This window comes from Pempheris klunzingeri, chromosome 12, assembly GCF_042242105.1.
Source record: "Pempheris klunzingeri isolate RE-2024b chromosome 12, fPemKlu1.hap1, whole genome shotgun sequence".
Lineage (NCBI taxonomy): Eukaryota > Metazoa > Chordata > Actinopteri > Acropomatiformes > Pempheridae > Pempheris > Pempheris klunzingeri.
This window is the reverse complement of record NC_092023.1, coordinates 11,397,935-11,419,364: the sequence shown is the minus strand read 5'-3', so window position 1 is coordinate 11,419,364 and position 21,430 is coordinate 11,397,935. Positions and strand designations below refer to the sequence as shown.

Genomic DNA, 21,430 nt, shown 5'->3' with positions numbered 1-21,430 from the left:
CCAGAAGATGGCAGCATTTTAAGCCTCCATTAGTGCTCTTTTGTTGGTATCCACAGTCTTCACATTTATGTCTTCCTCCTCTTTCCACTACAGTTTATTTCCTGTAATTGATAGTATTTAATCCAGTGGTATGATAACATACGATATTTCCTCATTATTCACTGTGCTGCATTTTTACTCTTTATGGTTCTTAATATTACTGTATTTCTTATGGTATTACTTCACTATCTGATCAAGTTAGTATGTGGCACACAGTTATGACTATATAATAACCTTGTGGTTATTTTTGTTTTTTAAGTATCATTTTACATAACTGGCATTACAGTTTGCACATTTAGTCTTAAGAAATCCTTTTGTTTTATTTCAGCAAATACAGACTTTATCAGGAGCTTTAGCTACCTAAACAGCATTTGAAAACTGAGATTAATATCAGACATGAATTGCCAAGAAAGATAGAAAGAAATGTCTTGTCCTCTTAACGGTTGTAGTGACTGTTTTCCTTTATCAAGCTGAGATTGTAGTTTTTTGACCTTTGTATCTTGACTTAACTGTGCTTGTTATCCAACACTGTTTGATATCAGGTCTCTTACAGAATAATTTCTCGGTTCACCATTTAAAATACATTTTAAATTCAATTTTCTTAATGTGACAATACCTTTGAAACATAGGACTATTTCTTTGCCATGTTATTACATATGGTCTTCTTTGCCACGTTATTGTGCGTGTTGTATTGTAATTGTGGTCGAGATCTCTGGAGGGAGATCTGATCACAGGCACTTCAGATAATGGGCCGAACAATCGGATGCAACAATGACAAAAGACTTGTCAGAAGCTATTCTTGAGAGAAATACATCTATGTAGCTGGCTAACCTTTTGCACGCAACACTAAGGTCACTGCAGTTCGTTTTCCTGACTGATATATTGACTGGCAGCCTTTTGCGCACATCACGCGTGCAGAGGACTGCGGCGAATGACAGTGAACAGCGACTTATATAAAATAAAGCGCCCACAGCTGCACGGACTGGTGCTGTGCATGTGTGTGAGGGTCTGATAGTCCAGCGGGGAGCCACCTATAGCTTCAGTGTTTCACCATAGGAGACACAGAGCGAGCCCTTCCTTGTATTGCTTTGTGTCAGTGTACAATTACAGTGTAATTGTATCGCAGGGAGGAGAGGAAAACCGGTCGGAGGAGGTGAACGGGTCCGGGCCTCTGCTGGAGGAGCTGGTGTGACGTAGCCGTCCACCGACACACACACACACACACACACACACACACACACACACACACACACACACCGGCTGCTGGGGAAATGACCGCGAGTGACCTCAAAGGAAACACTGTATTTTAACGACTAGTCGCGTTTTAGTTTTATACTGTTTTAAAGGGATAATATACATCATTTTTAGCGTTGTGTTTTATGGTTAAATACGCTACATTGCGGAGAAGGATACGGTGTCATTGGCTTGCAAGCGGCGGAGCTAATATTAGCTTGCTAAGCTAGCGTAGCCCGGTGTGTCAGTCTGTGCTAGCGGCCGGGCTATTACTGTATTTCCCTACTGCAGATGCTAAGCTAAGCTAGGCTAGGCTAGGCTAGCTGCTGCCATGGATAAAGCCAAGTCAATGATGGACAAGAAAGGAGCGTCGGGACCTTTTCACGTCAACGGGCAGAGCCAGAGGGTGTTTCACGCTAACGGGAGCTGTTGCAGCGGCAGCAATGCGTTCGGCTCCAGCACCGGACCCAGCGGCGGCACGTTTGACACCATGCATCATCATCTGCACCGCGGGGACGATGCGGAGTGTAACGGGTCCCCGGCGAAGAGGTGCAGGCTACGGAGGAGGACGGAGTCGGTGAGGCGGAACAGACCCCGTAAGTGTCAACCAGCTCGGGGGAAAAGCCACGTTTATTTGCTGTTATTGTTAAATTTTGCACCTGGGGTGACATGATTTTTTCCCCCCTGATGATGTGCCGTTTGTGTGATACAGTAGATGGGGTGACTGCAGCACTCTCATGTGCAATACCCACCAACCGGTTTGCACAACCATGCCGTGATGCAACCTCTGATACCCGGCATGCTTTTTTTTTTTACTGCTATTACAGTTTTGTGGTTAATCTGTGTGTTCAGATCACAATCTGGTCCCTTTTGTCCTCCTGTTTTTGATCAGATTAGATGTAAAGTGTCTCTGGCAGCTCTGTCCAGTCCTCCAGCCTGCCGTCGTCAGGGAGACCCCCTCTTGTTTTCAGGAACCCTCAGGTTGCCTTTTCTGCGCTGTGATTGGTCGGTTCCCGGTGGTGAAAAAGCTCCTGATAAGTGGGCTTGGCTTGCCTCAGCCAATCAACGCCCGCCTCTTGTCTTCAGGAGGCAGAGGAATGGGCCGGCACACCCGCCCCCTTATTTACCGAGTATTTCGGATGATGTGAGTAAAGATCATCCGGGAAAACTTGACAGCTTTAGCGCAGAATGTAGAAAAGTGTCGATTTCTTCGCAGTGTAAAGTCTCTTTAAATCTGCAAGACTGCTTGAGACCTTATAGGCTTTCATCCCACAAGCTTGTTTGATAGATTTTTTTTTGTGTTATTGTTTTTTGTGCATTCTGAGCTGATATTTTGCATCATTATGAAGCTTATAAGTGAAAAGAAACCTGGTAAGTGTGAACTGGTTTGCGGCTCATTACATTGAGAAGCTTTGGGTATTTCTACTCTTTTAGTTAGGTGCAACCTCACTTTAAACTAACTTAGTTTTGGTTTTGCAAACAAGTAATTTAATTCTCTTATTTTCCCAAGTTTATTGTCTTCATAGATTAATAGATCAATGTTTCAGCCAGACTCAGAGTCAGACAGAGGATGTTGCATGTTTGAAACATGATAAACACATGTAAAAAATACTTTGTCCTCTTTAAAGTCATGCTTTTGCAGGCAGCTGGTTGTTCATGGCAGGGAATTTCACCATAATTTCCTCACAGTTCCTTTTTGGGGGTCTATAGTCAAACCTGCAGGATGTGTTATGGCTGAGCGTAGCGGTCATGGTACAACTGGTTCTCATTCTTGAAAATGTTTGCAGAGATCAGCTGCGAGTTTAGGAGCCTTGTTGCTAGTCAGCATTCCTTACATTTATTGGTAATTGTGTTAGGACATCATGTTTGGTTTCTGCTTTCAAAGAACGTCTGCTGAGATTCAGGAGGATATTTTTGCCTGAGTCTGACTACTACTATGACTATTCTCACTTTGAGATATTGTTGTTAATCATTCTAATGTAACAATAGATAACATGTTAAGTTTCCAGCTAAATATAATGTGATACTGTAGATATGAGACTAGACATATTTTTGAAAACTATGAGATTTTTTTCAGCAAAATGCCACAAAATCATGCAACACAATGGGGCAAGTATCAGTTCAGCCTTTTACTGTGTGACTACGGATGTTTAGGTAAATATAGCAACACCAATATGCAGTGTGATGATGTAGTTGTATTTGCTGCTGTGTCACCCACCCATAATTAGAGGCACTTCCAGGGTGCAGGTATTCACTTATTATGTGGCCCCACATACAAGGTTTTGTGAGTATTCATTTCGTTTTTAAGGAGTTTGCTCTGAAGGCTACATCCTTTATAATTTGGCTAAGTTTGTTTGCCACCAGCAAACTTTTGGGGTTAGACAAGTTATACATGTGTAAGTTAATCACAGCTTTTGCTTGCTAGTCTGCTTTTATGGTAACAATAGTAAATAAGGTGACTCACAAGCATGCAAATTCTGTTTCAATATTGTAGTGCTATACATCAATTTCACATATGCTCTCGTTCAAACACCATACAGGGCCATTTCAGTTCTGCTTCCTGTTACAGAACAACATTATTATCTGTAGTTTGTAGTGAAAATTCATTCAGTGTTAACTTAAGCATTGACTGTCTCCTTTGACTGGAATATGACAGATTTATTTCCCTAATGAATAAACCACTGATAGCAAAACTCATCTAACACAAGATTAAACATAGTCACTGTGTGCTAAACTGTACAAGAACTTCCTTTGGTAGTAAAGACAGGTTGACAGTTTATTATTCACACCGCTGTAAAACATGTATTGGTGATACTGTATCTGAGTGAGATGAGATATTTCATGAGAAAGTTGCAGTGAAGTGAAGAAAAGCAAAATAAACCTATTAGAACATGAAAATCATCATGAAAAACTTTTCATCTTGCATAAATGTTCTATACTGATGTGATGATGGATAGGCAAAATATTGGAGAAGGTTGGTTCTTTGCTGTGGTTTGCGGTAATGCTTAGCGGTTGCTAACTGAGAAGATAAAGCCATACACTAAAATTGGCCCAGATCACGTAGTTGAGGGGACCTCTCATCAGTAAACTTGAAAATGTCCAGTCAGAGCTCCTCTGCTGTATGGCTGAGTTATCCTTGGATGGAGGCCAGCCATCCTGATAAACCCAGATAACCCTCTAAGCTTTTCCCCACTGAGAGCCGACCCTGGAATGTATCCCCCTCGGGGTTGTGATTTTTCACTTTTGTCCTCAGATTTTTTTTTTTCTACTCAGGGTTTGAGGTTGTGTGGAATAAGGGTTCCTTTTAGGTACCCCGTTTACACCAGAAACAACTTGGCAGCCGTTGTCATTGAGTTGTCTCCTGGAACAGAGTTGCCTTTATTATAAGCAGCACGATTATTCTCAGACTCCATCACATGCGTGAAAGAGCTGAAGTTTGTTTTTATGCTTCATTTGTTTTTTTTTCAACTTGTGTTAGTTAACTTTCCATTTGGATGTGATTCACCCTTTTTCAATGTTTTAATCCAGACAGTAAATGCCTAATGCTGTATTTAAGTGATAACCACAAAAACATAGAAATAGAGATTTTATGATAATGGTAATTTGGGGAAATGTGCAGTGTTTCAACACAACAAAAGCCACTAAAATAGGGACAATGAAAAGAAGAAATGTGAAAACATGCCAGTAATTTTAATTTCCAAGATATATGGTCTTTACCAATGAGTTGAGCATGACATCTGTTGCTCGAGTGTGCTTTATTTCATGACCAATGGACAGGACATACGATCATCTTATTCTGTGCTTTCCTGTAAGCCTTGGTATCATATCTCCATCCCCCTGTTTAACTGAAACTGGTTTGTGGATATTTTGGCACATACTGTGTAGTCTTATGGGTGTGGTCAGAATAGGTAAGTGGGCAATTAGGTTGAGCTTGGCAGCCCAGCACAGAGAAGGGACATTACAACAATCACTGTAGAAGAAAGTGGAGGAAACTTTCTTTTCCACCCCCACCCACTTTGTATACTATGTGCCTGTTTCTTGTGTGTGCTGAGAAGGTGTCATAGACCGCTGCCTGTGTGTGCATATGTCAGTGAAGCACACGGCTTTGATGGAGGCATGTTGCACTGTCACATCTGCTGTATGGGGTCTCTTTAAAATAAAAACAGAAAGCTTAGCAGTATTAGCAGGCTATATTATTATCAGTATAAAGCATTTAGAGGCATTGCAATAACAGAGATGCCAACGACAAAACGCATTTGATAAAGACACACAGACACCTTTGGAAGGAGTACAATTCAGATGTTATAGTGCAGCAGCAGCACTGTTTTGCATACAATATTAGCAGCAGTACTAATACGTATGTTTTCTTTGCAAGGCCAACAGTTGTTTTTGACCAAGAAACCTGGATGTGCACAATAGTCCAAATGATGCACAGGTTGCAATGTTTGGGCCCTGCTTTTGAGAAATCTTGACTTGAACTATGTATGACTCAGTGTTTTGACTGAAATTCACATTTTGTCACTGATAACAGAGTGTTATGATTTGTGAAAACGGCAAAAGACATACTTGTTTGAGAGTGTTGAGTCTTGGCTTCGGTCGCCAACACAAGGTGGTTTCTGTGGGGTGGGGGTAGAGGGGTATGTTTGATTGGCAGTTTGAGCTTTTGAGAATTGGGACCATCTGGGGTTTCAAGCTGAAATCGTAGATGTTTCTCGGTTAAATGTGGTGGTGGCTTTTTGATTTTAAAGAGGAGACCTTATAATTCAGGACAGTGGCAACACCCAGTTTACAGCCAGCTTTGGCCACCAGTTACAACCTGAGTGTGTGCTCATTTAGTAAATTAGTAACTCTCATAAATTATACAGGTTTGTCAGAAAGGTCTGCCAGACGTTGAGTTTCTACCACTGCCTGTTGTAGATGGACCATGAACAAGTGGAAAAGGTTTCAGTGAGCATGTAGGTGATTTGGGGAGGGGTGTGTGTTACAGATCATGTAAATCAAGATGAGGGGAAATGTTTGATCCATGGCACACCTGAAACCAACCGAAACTCCTCCTTGTGTCTGAAACACTGCGCAAACCTACATCTGTTTAGTATTTGTAAAGAGCCCAAGGACTCATGTTTTGTCTTTCTCCTCAATCTCATGTGTTCTTTTGACAGAAAGATTGCAGCCAAGTTGTCTGTTGATTTTGCCAGATACAAAAATCTCATTCTCAGTGATCGGCATGTTAACTAGCCTGAGTGGGTTTGCAGACAGAGATTCATTCAGATAAAGATTGTTATTTGGAATTAAACCTAGTAGTAGTAGTAGTAGTAGTAGCTGCAGTGCCAATGCTAGTAGTCGCTATTAATGTATTTGATACAGTAATCGATTTGCAGTAGTGGTTATAATTGCATTAACACTTATAGACTTATATCACTTATATCTTTGCCCCAAGTATATGACTTTTGGAAGAATAAGGAAATTGTGACGGCCCTTTACTTACAATTTCTTATAGATCAAACAATAATGCAAAAATGATCTATGAAATGAAAATAATCATTAGTTGCAGCCCTAATTCAGTTTAATATCACATAAGAAGGGAACCTGCAACAAGGGAACAATCAGCATTTCTAGTTGAAAAATCACTTGAATGATCAGTAAAAGTAGTTGCAGATTCGCTATCTGTCAATCCATTAATCGGCTAATTGTAACACGTCTACTGCAGAAACTATAGTACTAAAAGAAGCAGTAATAAGAGCGCTACTGTGAGTACTAGCTGTAGTAGCGCTGTCATGATAATCACAGTAATATTTGTTTAAATAAAAGGGATGCACAGAGACATTGAAACACTGAATCATTGATGACGACAACAGAGGACAAAACTTCCTGCGATGCACTGTACACACACAGTCTTCAGCTTCCTCCAGTGTATTCTCTTATCTTATCGCCCAAGCGTGCTGTGCAAGTGTTGTTCTTGTCCTGTGCTCTCTGTGTGATGTAGTAACACACACACCAAGCCTCTCTGTGAAGCCTGAGATTACAGGTTAAGCAATAGGAAATTGAATAGAAACGGTTGCTACCGATAATCCCTGAGGTCATGTCGGAAATCTGAAGTACGCATGAAGGAATTATTCTGTATTTATGAGGCCCTCTAGACTTTTTAATTCAAGTCAGCATGTACAAGCACATGTACTGTGCCTACCATGTGGGGAGTGGGATATAGTTGTGTTAGGCCAAAGACCTTTCACCTACATGGACACAAATCTCGACTCACCGCTCCTTGTCACACTGACCTTTGGCTGAGCTGTGTGTGTGTTTGTGTGTGATAATGTGCATCTGCGCTTTTTTAAATACCAGCCCTGGCTATATGGGCAACTATGACAACTATAGGACACACACACAGAAAAAGGGGGAAATTTAATTTTGTTTTTCATTATTCGTGGAGGGCAGTTTGAGAGTCAAACGACCTGTTTCTCTGCATCACCAAACAATAGTTTACTAAAGGTCTTCCGGCAGAAACATTTGACAGCTGCGACGAGGTAAAATCCCTGTTCAAGGAAAAGCCGACACAAATTGCTGGAGGACTCCTCCATTATAGTTCCTGGGTTTTCGTAGAAGATGCATGTGTAAATTTAGCCACGGGGCTTCAGTGAATGAATGGCAGAAAGAATGTAGGCCAGTAAACTGTAGTCGCCTGATCTCTTTTCAGTTAGTGTGGCCATGGCTCTTGACATCTCTGACAGCCAGGTTACAGCGAAGCATTAATGTTTACCCTGGCGTCATGTATCAGTTTTGACGTTGTTGATTCTCCACTTCACAGGGGAACGAACATGGGAGAAACACAGCCATAAAATGTCAAGTGGACAAGTAGATATGGAGTTTTCGCCATTCATTACATCATTCACCATTCACTGCAAGGCTTACAACCACAAACACTTACTATAAGGAAGTAATATTCGGACTGTGATTAACATTTGCTTAGCACGATTCTCTCAGGAGAGTCAATTAGATCTACTCTCTGGGGTCCATGTGGGGGAATCCTGGTGACTCTGATATCAAACAATTCAGGTCTGTCCATACTTGCATACATACATTGTTTACAGTAATTGTGTAGTAATGCGTGCTGTTTTTCTTCCCCACTGAATAGATTTCTACCTTATTAGCATTGGTTTCAATGTAGAGTTTTAGTGTTACACGGCCTGCAAATACAACTTGAAGAATTTCCGCTATTACAACGGTAAATTCTAGGAAGTGAAACACTCACACAGTTTCTTGGCACATACATGTATGAAAGATTCAATCTGAGGTCACGGCATTGGCATTAACACAAAATACTGTCTCCTATCAACTCAAAACAGCAGTATGTAGAGAAAGCGCAGTGCATCCTTCTCTGGAAACCATGCCCACAAGTGAGGTAAACGGTCTTCGCCACAATATGCAACCAAAGGCTGAAACGCCATCAAAAAACCTGGAGCTAGCTAAAAACATCAGATTTCAGCCTGTCAGCAGTTTATTTTAGAAGCCACTCTGCCAGTGTCTTATCTGCTTACCTATTCCTTATCTCAGAGAAGTGAGATTCCCACTGAATGGCCAGAAGTGAAATACTTTGATATTTCCAACTATTTGATTCAATCACCAGGTGATTCATTCCAGGTCATCATTAACCTAACAAAGATCAGAAGCAGGCCTTGCATAGTTTACCTTCAATCTCAGATTGCGTGTTTGTCCGGCCATATTAGCAACTGCAACTGTTCTTCCTGCTAACGCTTCACATCTTATTGCCCATATCCACTTTTGTGGTGGATACTGTGTAGTCTTATGGGTGTGGTCAGAATAGGTAACTGGGAAATTAGGTTGAGCTTGGCAGCCCAGGTGCATCCAGCCACATCCAGCTGCTTTTCGATATTTTTCTGATATTTGTTAAAAGACAGTGAAGTGACCAGGAGCCACCTTCATTTCCCTCCAGATTAGGGCAGGGTAAAATTGCACTCTAAATCTATTTAACTGCGCATTTATTTCAAATAACAAGCCTTGATTTTGTGGTACTGTGAGGTCAAAGTAGAGAAATTTAGACATTTTATTTAGATCATGTTGTGCTGGTTATGAGTGTGTTTTATTTGGCTCATGCTGTGGAGGAAAATGTGATTGTCACTTGAGGCAGACGCCGTCATGTACCTTGGCTGGCCTTTAACAGTGCTGCCTTTGCTTGCAGTGATATGTTTCATCATATCAGAGGAGATCACATTTCTTTTTCCAGCGTTCACAGTTCAGCCGTGGCTTTGTTATAGGTCTTTCCTTATGGAAGCTGACCTCATTCTGTACTGGGAAACAAATGTGTATTAAACAAAAGGTTTTCCTTAATGTCCTCCTTCATTGTAATAAAACAAAAAAGAGACAAAAAGACAGATGCAGTAGTTGACATTTGAGACAGATTTTTTTCACAAGAGGAAAATATAATAAGGTAATTTAGTTGAGACTATCGTAACATAAAAAATTATTTATTTGACAAGTGAATTTTCCAGTGCATGCCCTGTATAATCTGTGCGTCTTCGTTCATGTTTACAGACATTAGAGCAGGTCAGTAGGTGAGAGGGGACGATAACTAAAAGGCAACCAAACAACAAAGAAGGCGATAGGTGACTCATGCTAAAAGTTACCAAACATTGACCACTGAAGCGGAGCAGCTGCAGGCGTTGTGGTATTAGTTGTAGCCGCAGGTAACAATAGCGGCAGGTAAGAGTAGCAGCTGTGGTGGTGGTGCTACTATAGCAATCATACAGCTGGTTTCAGCTACTACTACTTGAGGTTTTAATGGCCAAGTGCACAAAAGCCTTTCACAAAATACATACAGTATAATGTAGTTCAATTCAGCTCCACCACAGACCGACACAATTTGAACAAAAATGAAGCAAGCAGGTGCTACTTTAGTCTAGGATGGTAGTTTATCAGACAACATGCTCTAAATGACCACACACAGTATCATATCAAATATGATTCACAATAAATACTAGGTTCATGCACTTGGAGATTGTAACTTACTGCCTATGCGATATATGACACCAGTCGACATGTTTTTTATTGTTGTTTGGAGTTATGTTTATGTCAAATAATAACTTGCCCCAGGGGGCTTTACAATCAGCGTACGACATCCTCCATCTTTATACCCTTGATTTGAATAGAGAAAAATTGACCCCCCCAAAAAAAAACATTTGCTTAACATTTTTACAGAGAAAAAAGAAACTTGAGGAAGAGCAAAAACCCAGAACAGATGTGCAAAAGATATTGTGTACAGAATAGACCACTTGAATCAAAGTAAAATGACATTGACAAAATCAGAAAGAAACGGTTAGTATACATACATGTTTAAATGTTATCCACCCATGGCCTGAAATCCCAAGCTCAGATTTCTATGGCTTTAATCAATTAATGGATTAGTTAATTACTAAGCAGAAAAACAGTATACTTGATATTTTGGGGTTTTGAACTGTTGGTCAGACAAAATGAGACACATGAAGACTGTGATGGCAATTTTTCACTATTTCTTCATTTTGGCATGAGTCTGGATGTCCAATACTGTCTTAGCAGACTACTGAATATTGAACACACAGATGGACCTGTTTCTAACCAACTTACATTTACTTGAATTTTGTATATTATTTGAATTATTTCTATAATTTATACAGTTATTACCATGTAATTAAACAGCTAGACATTAACCATACATTCAGCGAGCCCAAGTCCAGTCCAAAAGTCCAGAGTCTTGAACTGCTTGGTCTGTAATTATTACAGACAAACCTATAAAAACTTAAACTGCACAAAAAAAAAATGCTGTGTACTAATATACCAAGTGAATACTTAAATGATTTAAATTTGAGATCTAATATTCCATCCAAAGTTGTTTTTTTTTTCAGCAGCATCAGCAGTTTAGGGTTGTTATGTGAAGCACTGTGTCTTGACTTGTTGGCTCAGTGGGCTGTCTCGTCACCATGCACAAAATATCTGAATTTAACACATTCTTTCGTTGAACACGGCTGCTTTCCACGACAACAACATATGTTTTAGTGAGCATGTGTTGTCTCAAACGGTTGCACGAGGTTTTCATTATTCCAAACTATAGACATTGGTTGGTCAACATGGCACTTTTTGTTCTGTGTCGTTCTTTACTCACCTCTGCACTGAGTGTAAGACATTAATGTTTCAAAGACTGAAATAACGCTCTCAGGCCCTCTCAGGTTTGACCTTCTCTAACCACATTGTCTCACCCTGATTATACCAATTATAGAGCACACCTTTGTCAAGCATTTGCTTCACTTCTTCAACCAGAGCTTTGCTATTTGCAAATAGGAGTGCAGTCAGTGCATGCAAATAGCAACAAGTGCACACCTAGAATAAGATCCCTCTGGCAAAAGGAAATGCATTTGATGTGGTTGTTTTTGGTTTAGTTAATACTCTTGTAAGTTATAGGGTAGTGTGCCGGGGTTTGATCCACCAAATCGAGGTGACTCAACTGTTTCTCTACACGATAACATTTTTTTTTTCGCATTTCCAAGGCAAACAACATTCACACTAGTTCACTGCATCATTCTAAAATGGACATATTTGTTAAGTTTTTCCTATATGTCAAAATATTGTGGAAGAAAAGCCCCCCCAAAAAAACATTAGCAAATCATCACAGGTACTTTTCATGTTTCCAATGATTAATTGATTACCAAAATAGTTGCAGATTAAATCAATAATTTCAGCTCTATTCATCACACAAATAAAGCCGACTGAATTGAACTGAAAAGCTAAGAAAGGCTGATGTACCTCTAAGTGAAACATGGAAGCTGCTTTGTGGTGTGGTATCAGTTCTCTTCCATACATGCCAGTAAATTTAATTAAATTGATTGATTGAAAGACAATAAGAAAGCGAACAGGGTGGACGAGCAGGAGGGAATGACGATGAAGAAAACTGGAAGCTTAAGGAACAAGACAGGAGAATAATTATTGAAAACGGCAAAAACTAGATGGGGCAGAGGGAGGCTGTTGAAGATCGTGACAGACCGCAGAAGGAGAAAGAAAGATTATGGTGCGTATGAGAGAACGCTAGATGCTGAGAGATGGAGAGGAAAAGCAAAGTGAAAGAGAAAATAGGTGGCTGAAGAGTGTGAGAGACCGACAGAAAAAGAGATTGGGGGGGGGGGTTGTCTGTTTCCATGGCGACTGTGGCTCTTGATGAGCTGTGGCAGTGTTTTTTTTTTTTTTCTTCAAGCCCTTTTTTTTATTTTTGTGGTGAACTCAATGTTCTACCCAACTAACTAATCTGACCGGACTGTTTCCTCTCTCCACCGCTCTCCAGCAGACACTCCAGACTCGGGCTGCAGTAAACACTTATTTTCATCATCGATTGATATGCCGATTATTTTCTTGATTCATTGTTTTTGTTCGATAAAATGCCAGATTCTGGGATTTTTCTTGGATTTTGGCAATTTTGGATTCTATTCCTGATTTGTCTATTTTCTGTATCCAAAATCATAATCCCAAAGACATTCAGTTTACTGTCATATATGACAATGTATATTGTGTAAAAAATTGTGTGAATAACCTTTAGGTTTTAGACTGTTGGTCAGAGAAAATAAGACATTTGGTGGCGTCACCACTGATGCTGGAAAATTATGATTATCTGTTTTCTGATATTCTACAGTCTAAACAATTAATTTATTAATCATGAAAAAATGCAAATGTATGTAATGTAAATAATCAACTTTAAAGATGATTGAATGGCATAAATCAAATCCTGGGTTTTGTCATTTTCATATGTCTTAATTTTCAGAGCAACAGGGTTAATTCTAATTTTCTCATCATCCTCTCCAGCCTTCCCCTGGTTTGGTATGGACATCGGCGGCACCTTGGTCAAGTTGGTGTACTTTGAGCCAGTCGATATAACTGCAGAGGAAGAACAGGAAGAAGTGGAAAACCTGAAATCGATCCGCCGCTACCTCACCTCAAATGTGGCCTATGGTACATCTACCCACACACACACACACACACACACACACAGTCACACCCACATGCTTGCATCTGTTAAGTCACGTGTGTGACTAAGTCAGGTCATGGACACCTTTTATGAGAAGATACCAGGATGTATTTTATTTTTTTTGTGTGTTTTACTAATAACGTAAAATAGCCACGGTGTTTTTCAGAATTTTGCTCTTTACTTCTTGTTCAGCTCTAAAGTTCTGACATGGCAAAGAAATAATACTTTTTAGTGCTCGGATGAATTAACCACTGAGTGTGTTTGCAATTCATAAATCAACATTAGTACATCAGGCCGGAATCCCATGTTTTGTCCTATGCAATAAAGATCGTTCCCCGCCTGACTCAGGTAAAACAGGCGTCCGTGACGTCCACCTGGAGCTGAGGAACCTGACCATGTGCGGCAGGACAGGGAACCTGCACTTCATCCGATTCCCAACACAGGCCATGCCCCGTTTCATCCAGATGGGTCGCGACAAGAACTTCTCCAGCCTGCACACGACACTCTGCGCCACCGGGGGCGGAGCGTACAAGTTTGAGAATGACTTCAGAACAGTGAGTGCATGGCCACAGAAAATACACGTCATGCTGCAACGATTAGTTGATTTATCAGTCAAAAAAGCTTATTGGAGAATATGTTGCTTTTCCTCGTTGGACATTATACTTAATTGTATATCCCTGAGATTTTGATCGTTGGTCAGACAAAACAGAACATTTAATGAAGTCACCGTAAGCTCTAGAATATTGCAAAACACGTCTTCACTGTTGTCTATCGACCAAACGATTAATCCGCAAATGAATCAATAATGAAAATAATCATTAGTTGCAGCCCCACTTACTGATAATGGTAACAAGGCCACATAAACAGCTCTGTCACATTTACAGTACAGAATTAGTCTCACCAGTTATAATCAGAATTGAGGAGATATTGCTGTCTGCATTTATTTTTTTGCTTTTGATAGATGCTTTCTGTACTCGTCTGCATTTGTCTGGTGACTTTTAAGTCCTTTAATGTTACTTTTAGAAGTGAGTGTGTTTTATATCTGTCTCTGTGCCTGTTTACCTGAGTTCATTGACACTCTCTGCAGTGCAGTAGGATCAATGAACTCTCCCTGGGCACTGCAGTATGAACTAAGCTGAACCAAGTACTTGTACACACTTATGTCATTTCAGCGTCATAAAACTGACAAATCGATGCGTCCAACAGGACGATCTTTTACTTTAAATCACCTTGAAAAATTTAAAACCCCTTCGATGGCATTTTGCAGCTAAAGTAGTGTCCTCTCAGTATTTTAACCCTCTTCCATTTGCGCCACAGATGGCCGACCTGGAGCTGCTGAAGCTTGACGAGCTGGACTGCCTGATCCGCGGCCTGCTGTTTGTCGACCGGGTGAGCTTCAACGGACACCCAGAGTGCTACTATTTCCAGAACCCATCCGACACCCAGAGCTGTGTGAAGAAGCCCTGCACCCTGGACAACCCCTTCCCTATGCTGCTGGTCAACATCGGCTCCGGAGTCTCCATACTGGCCGTGTACTCCGAGAACAACTACAAACGGGTGACTGGGACCAGGTGAGGAGGATAAACACCTATGTACTACATGACATGCAAAAACATTTTTGCAGTCTTTTCGGAAAAAACTCACTCTTTCTGTGAGTGTAGGAGTGTTTCAGGTCAGTTTGACCAAACTCTCTAAACCGGACAAAAACGATCATAAACTGCTCATTTCAGCCTCATGAATAATCTAAAATAGCCTCTCAGTAAATTGTGAAGACATGACCATAAAGATCTGATAAACAGAATAGAATTTTGCATTAAGTTTGTTTTAGTTAGTTTGGCATCATATTTAAACTCCAAATTCATTCAGATGAAGGCATCATGAGTGAAACAAGTGTTCTTGTATGCAAAATGTCTGTAAATGTCTCATACAACAGGTTTGAAATGCTACAAATTCTGTTAAGCCGCTAAAACGTGCCACTTAGGACCAATTATATTCTCATTTATGAGAGGTTCTTGCATGAGGCTCAGAGACAAAACAAGCTCAACTGGTGTGACCGCACCTGTTAAGTTTTCACTGCCACTGATAAAACAGTTGCGTAACTACATACGTCAGGGTCGACCCCTTTCAACAGCTCATTGCCTTGTAGTACAATTTATTAAGATTTACTGAAACATTAGACTGAAATTAATAACAAGAAATATAATGTTAGGAAACAGGGCAAAGTCAAACTTGATTTTTTCTTATGATTATTGAATATGCACATAAGGCTTTAGCTGATCAACCAGATAGACCAGAATCACTGGTTTTGAATCCCAGCCATGATCACCTTTTGTACCGAAGTGCTTATGTAACAATGGGAATGGATTGCTATTAGATATTGAACCAATGATTGGAGAGCTGAAACAAAGTCCCTCCCAGAGTAATTTACATTTACATTTTATATTTTATTTAACAATTGAACAAGTACTGTACGTTAAACTAGTTGAGCCACACTGTAGTCAGTCAGTCTGTGAGTATGTGTGTGTCTGTGTGTGTACACATAATTAGTGTCATGGTATACACTTGTTACTTCCTTGTTCTGTAAATGGCAAGTGTGTCTTGCAGCTGCTCACCATGACATTAGTGTGTGTGTGTTTGTGTGTCTAAGGTTCCAATTTCAGTCTGCCACACCCTCGGAGCAAACTAGGGGTGCCCTAGGAGCTCACCTGGTAGAGTGTGTAGCATTAAGGCTGAGCCCTTACTGCATCCCCTCTCTCTCCCCTGTTTCCTGTCGCTGTCTATTGTCCCTATCCAAGGAAGGCTCTGTTCAGACCTGATATTAACATGCGTCTATAGTGATCCCATCACAAGTGGACAGGTGTAAATGAACCCTCACTTATAACCTCACTTTTTTTTTTCTCTGTTTCCCTCTATTATTTTTTCCCTCTTACTTTCAGTCTGGGAGGTGGTACATTCCTGGGCCTTTGCTGCCTGCTTACGGGCTGCGAGACGTTTGAGGAGGCGTTGGAAATGGCGAGCAAGGGCGACTCCACCAATGTGGACAAACTAGTGAAAGACATCTACGGTGGAGACTATGAGCGCTTTGGCCTACAGGGCTCCGCCGTTGCATCCAGGTGAGTGTGCTACAATGTTGACACAGTTCACTTCAGCAAGACACTTAGTCTCAGTAGGCCAATAATAAAGGGTTGTGATTATACAGGAAAACTCTTGGCCTGCTGTGTGTGATGATCCTCTCTAAAGACAAAACATCTAGCTATTTGCCAAATTGATTGTTGTGTTGTTGTCAATAGTTGAAATTTGATATTTTCACATCAGCGAAAGACACTAAAACATAAGCCTTACAGTTTATGTAGATGTTACAGGAAATGTTATGGGAGTTGAAGTTAGGGCGTCTGCACTGCTGATGTGCTGGACTATAACACAACTGGGCAGTGGCTGTGAATAATGTATGTCTCATAACTGTGAGTGAGGTATATTGAATAAATAAAACATTTAAAAAAATAAACATTAAAAAAAACATCAGTTAAAAAAAGTGGAATATTCAGTTTTAACTGGCTACTCATAGTTGAATCAGAAAATGGTGATTTGGATATAGCAGCCCTAAACCAAATCTTAATCAGATGCATGTTCATTTTGACTCATCGAAAGCTGGATAAACCTCAATTGATCTTCAAACTCAACACGATGTAAAGCTAATGAACTAATCTGAATTTGGAACTTGAATGAATTATCCAAAATGATTTAACAGGGTTTAATTTGTATGTGGACACAGTGCGCGTCATGCTTTGTATAAAAGCGTGGCTGCACACGCAGCTCTAACCAAAATACAAAAGACATGCTAGCAAAGGGTGTGTGAAATGATATCTGCCTCATAATAGTAAGCATAAGGTACGCACGCATGAACTCAATGGCATGCTCAGTCCTTTACTTGCTTATCTGAGTTCAGCGTGTATACAGTAAACCTGCAGGGCTGTGTTCAAAGGTTGATCCATAAAGCGAAGTGAAAAACAAATTTTATCGCAGTCGTTCGATTCTAATCACCATCTTTTATTGACACACACACACACATAGACAAGAGTTCAAACTTGAATGGCACCCATTGAGAAAGTGGGTCCGTGTACATGTTTACATCTAAAATGACAGATGACAGATGTTTCATATGGTCTGTTTTACAGTTTTGGTCACATGATGAGCAAAGAGAAGCGAGACAGCATCAGTAAGGAAGACCTGGCCAGAGCCACGCTGGTCACCATTACTAATAACATAGGATCCATAGCACGGATGTGTGCTGTCAACGAGGTACACACACACACACACACACACACACTCACACACACACAGAGTCCTGGTCACTATCATCCAACTTAATATCCACAAGAGGCATGTGTGGCTTATGTTGTACACAAACATAGAAGTGATTATCTATGACTAGTATGGCGACCATGACGAATGACTAGTGATATGGGATTCATAGTAGACAAGCTCTATCAGTAAAACAAAATAAAACGAAATCCGCAGCTCACTGTTGCTGATGTTTTGAAACTCAATTGTAAAATGGCAGCGAGTTTCAAATAATCAACTGTGAACTCACTCAGTAAAGAGTTAAATGAGACACAAATGGATCAGTTGCTGAACGTGGATTTTGAGCGTTTTTCAGCAGCAGCCACGGTTATTTTCTGGGTGAGCCAGGAGTCTTTCTGTGTGCTGTGAGCTTCTTTACAGTGTTGCCTTGTGGCATGGCGATCAAGCAGCATTGTACAGGGCTATCACTGCACGCAGAGCTGCAGCGAAGACCGTAGAGTTGAGGGCTGATATTGATGCTTTTGTATGGAATTAATCTATCGGTCAGGTTTCGATTTTGATTACCTTCAATGTTGATGTTAGAAAGAGTTTCCCATAAAAGGTTGTAGGGATAAAATGTAGAGACTAAAATCTTCCTCTGAAAAACTTGAAGGCCATGTGACCATCATACCTAAAAAAAAACAAACAAAAAAAAAAACTGGGACATATTTGGCCTTTTAAATAAATAATTAGATTTCTAAAGACATCACTGAGTACTTGACAAATGCATGAGGGGAAGAAGTATTTTGTACCAGTGTTTTCCTCTGGCTGTAGACATCCTGTCAAGGTGAAGGTCCTGATTATGCAGGGCATATCAGTGTACTGGTCCAGCCAAGCTTTAACACACTCATACGTTAGCACACAAACACACACTTGCCTTGCTCTAAGTGCACAGTCAGAATGATCAAATTGCACAATGCAGTTTACAGCATGAAGATAACCTCTGTGTCAAGCAATGTTGTAATACAGGTCACAGTGATTTTACAGTATCTTGACAGTTTTCCTTTTCCACACACCTGCTGAATTTACACGATATAAATATAAATAAATCAGGTGATTTACTTAATATAGATTCAAGAAAATTATGTTTCCATGACACACGAGAAATGTTTTAGCAGCATTTAGCAGTTTTAGGAATTTGTCTGGCTTCGTTGCAATTTTGAAAGGTTTTCAGTTTTTGATGTGCTACCACATTTAATAAGCATTGGTAGCTCATTTGTTCATAACCTTTCTCCATAGTAGAACAAGAGTTTATCAGCTCTCCAGCACCACCATGTGGTTCTGAACATGTGCTGCCGTTTGCCTTCAGCTACTGATCTGTTTCACATAGAAAATTAATTCATGATATCTGTCACGACCGTAAGCACTTGTGCCTGTTGATATGTTTAAAATAATGCATAATTATGTTAAAGTGCTGAAGAACAGATTTTAAAAAGTTTTATAAAGAGACTGACATAATTGTCACATACATAATTGGGCCTGATTTCTCTGTCTCTGACCTTTCCCCACATCTCTCTCCACATCAGAAAATTGAGCGTGTGGTGTTTGTTGGGAACTTCCTTCGCATCAACACAGTGTCCACAAAACTGCTAGCCTACGCCATGGACTTCTGGTCTAAAGGACAACTAAGAGCCCTCTTCCTCGAACATGAGGTGAGCAGTCGACTAATAAACCGTAAGATGAATTTATCAGCAGTGGAGCTTTAGTCAGACCTGCAGGATGTCAGGATAACATGGGATGTCTTCTATCTAAGGTCTGAGCTCAGTGCTGGGCTGAAAAAAACAAAAACAAACATCATCCAGTGTAATTTATTGAAATTCAGGGACGTGATGTGTAAAAAGTGTGTGTGTTTGCACCAGGGTTACTTTGGAGCTGTCGGGGCGCTGATGGAGCTGCTCAAGATAACAGAGGACCCGTGAAGGAAATTGTGTCGCGACATCGTCAACCTTCGACGACGATGTCGTCCACCCCCCCCCCCGAGCGCTGTGATGTCATCAACTCTCAATGCTGTGACGTCATCAACTTTGACGCTGCTGAAAGGTCCCATTCACAGAGGCCGCTAAACGAACACTAAGAGAGAGACACAGACACTGAGAAAAGCCATTTTAATAATTTAACTCTTGTAAATATTGATAACCTCTAACATTCTTCTCTTAAATTTCCCAGAGCCCCCCTATCATAGAGGTTTAATATTGTAATCTTTAATTTATGGTTTCCTGTAATTGCCTCTGTTGATTCCTGTAATCAGCTATGTGTCAGGAAGCAAAGAGACACAGAGTATTTTAGTGTTTTATGTTACTGTGTTTGTGTGAATAGCTACTGTAGCATTACGTCCTGGAGGCTGTGGTGCCCCAGGCAACTATTTGTGCAACAGTTCTTTAAGAGAAGTTACTCTTGAATGAGTGATTGGGCATTTTTTACCACAGAAATTAATTTTTCTGCGAAACACGATTTGACCACCAATGCCTCCCGCCTTCATCTGTCAGAGTACAGACTGACAGCTGCAGCTGAACCTTCTGGTGAAGTGAACTCCTGGTTGTTGCTGATGCTGTAAAACCACCAAGACTACAGCCTGTGGTCACCGAGCTCCAAACTGCAGCTGGACAGCAGTTGTGGCAGTCGCTAAGGCCCGGGAGGCATTTTGTTGCACAAAAGGTTGCCCACCACGGTACAGTCCTCTAAGGAGTGCACTGAAGCCAAATCCTGTTGAGATTCGTGTGACACCTGCCTCCTTCAAAAACAGTCTTTAATTCTTTCTTATGCTCCACTGCATGGCCTTTGCTTTTTGTTTGTCTCTCCTCCGTCTGCCTACATGTAAACATTAACAACAACACAACACCATATTGCCACGCATGCATACCTAACCTGCCGAGTTTAGTGTTAGATGATGGGACCAAGACATTGTCTTCCAACAGACAGCGCTACAGCCGTGTCTGTATTGTTGATTTCTGCTGGCTAGCATCACTACAACTACAGCTTAGGACCCAGTCCTGCTCAGCCGCCTGTGTTACTATGGGATGTTTTGTTTTTTTTTCTCTCGTCTTTTTCTCTTGCCCTTCCCTGTCTGTTAAGGGACACTTCAGCAGGGTGGAGGCCTGTTTCCTCACCCTCTAGTCTAGATCCTCTACCACCCTGCTGCCTTGTTTGGATGTTGCAGTGTGACTTAATGACGTGTTCAGGTTGAGCTGATACAGGCTGAGATTAAATGTGCTCCTTGTGAGTCCTGGCATAAAAAAGTTCAGCTCCCCTGCTGTAGATGCAGAAGTAGAGGAATGGTGTCACCTTTTGGGAGACCAGGGGTCACCCCTCATGTATAATACACTAATGCAAATTTGAATCAATTCAACTACTTAGTTAAGACTGTTTTTACTTCAGACATTGTGTGTGAAATTTGGTCATTTGTTCTCAAAATGCTGTTGGGCAGGGGGGATTTTATTCCCCCCTCTTTGTGCTCACAAACAATGATAAAAAAAACAGACTTCCCTGCTACAACCCACTGCTTTGTCAGTCACCAACCATGAAGCCATGCCCAGGCCCAGACTGACTGAGCTGAGTTGCAATTGGCATAATCGATCTGAATTAACCACACTTGCTATACACAAACCAAGTTGTGGCACACAAGACTTAAAAAGAGGGCAGAGGGACAGGCAAAGAGGCTTCAACGTCAGTCAGTTAAAGAATTAATAGATTACAGCTCCTCTGGAGAAGCATGGACCCCAAGTGTACTGTTTCCTGTAATGCCATGGTACTGACCCCCCCCCCCACAACCCCTCTCCAACCTGGACCTTCACAGCCTTTCCTCTCTGTTATATGTAAAAG

The 21,430-nt window shown here is 40.9% G+C and overlaps 1 protein-coding gene across 2 annotated transcripts; it reads left to right on the top strand.

Moving 5' to 3' along the window:
* The first annotated feature begins 1,257 nt into the window (after window positions 1-1,257).
* pank1a (pantothenate kinase 1a) lies at window positions 1,258-20,023 on the top strand. Of its 2 annotated transcripts, none has more exons than XM_070840732.1 (8): window positions 1,258-1,868; window positions 13,108-13,254; window positions 13,619-13,824; window positions 14,588-14,841; window positions 16,207-16,383; window positions 17,446-17,569; window positions 19,138-19,263; window positions 19,471-20,023. In XM_070840732.1, exons 1-8 carry the CDS (start codon window positions 1,604-1,606, stop codon window positions 19,528-19,530), a joined length of 1,359 nt encoding a protein of 452 aa, XP_070696833.1. In that variant the 5' UTR covers window positions 1,258-1,603; the 3' UTR covers window positions 19,531-20,023. The 2 variants fall into 2 exon arrangements, with proteins under 2 accessions (XP_070696833.1, XP_070696834.1); XM_070840733.1 differs by lacking the exon at window positions 1,258-1,868 and adding an exon at window positions 2,441-2,643.
* The last annotated feature ends 1,407 nt before the right edge of the window (window positions 20,024-21,430 follow it).

What these genes read in the sequence shown, in the direction of transcription:
- pank1a (XM_070840732.1), top strand. Translation starts at nt 1,604, where the DNA reads ATGGATAAAGCCAAGTCAATGATGGACAAGAAAGGAGCGTCGGGACCT. An exon ending in CACCTCAAATGTGGCCTATG is followed by an intron (nt 13,255 to 13,618) that starts GTACATCTACCC and finishes CGCCTGACTCAG; the next exon opens with GTAAAACAGGCGTCCGTGAC. An exon ending in AAACGGGTGACTGGGACCAG is followed by an intron (nt 14,842 to 16,206) that starts GTGAGGAGGATA and finishes TCTTACTTTCAG; the next exon opens with TCTGGGAGGTGGTACATTCC.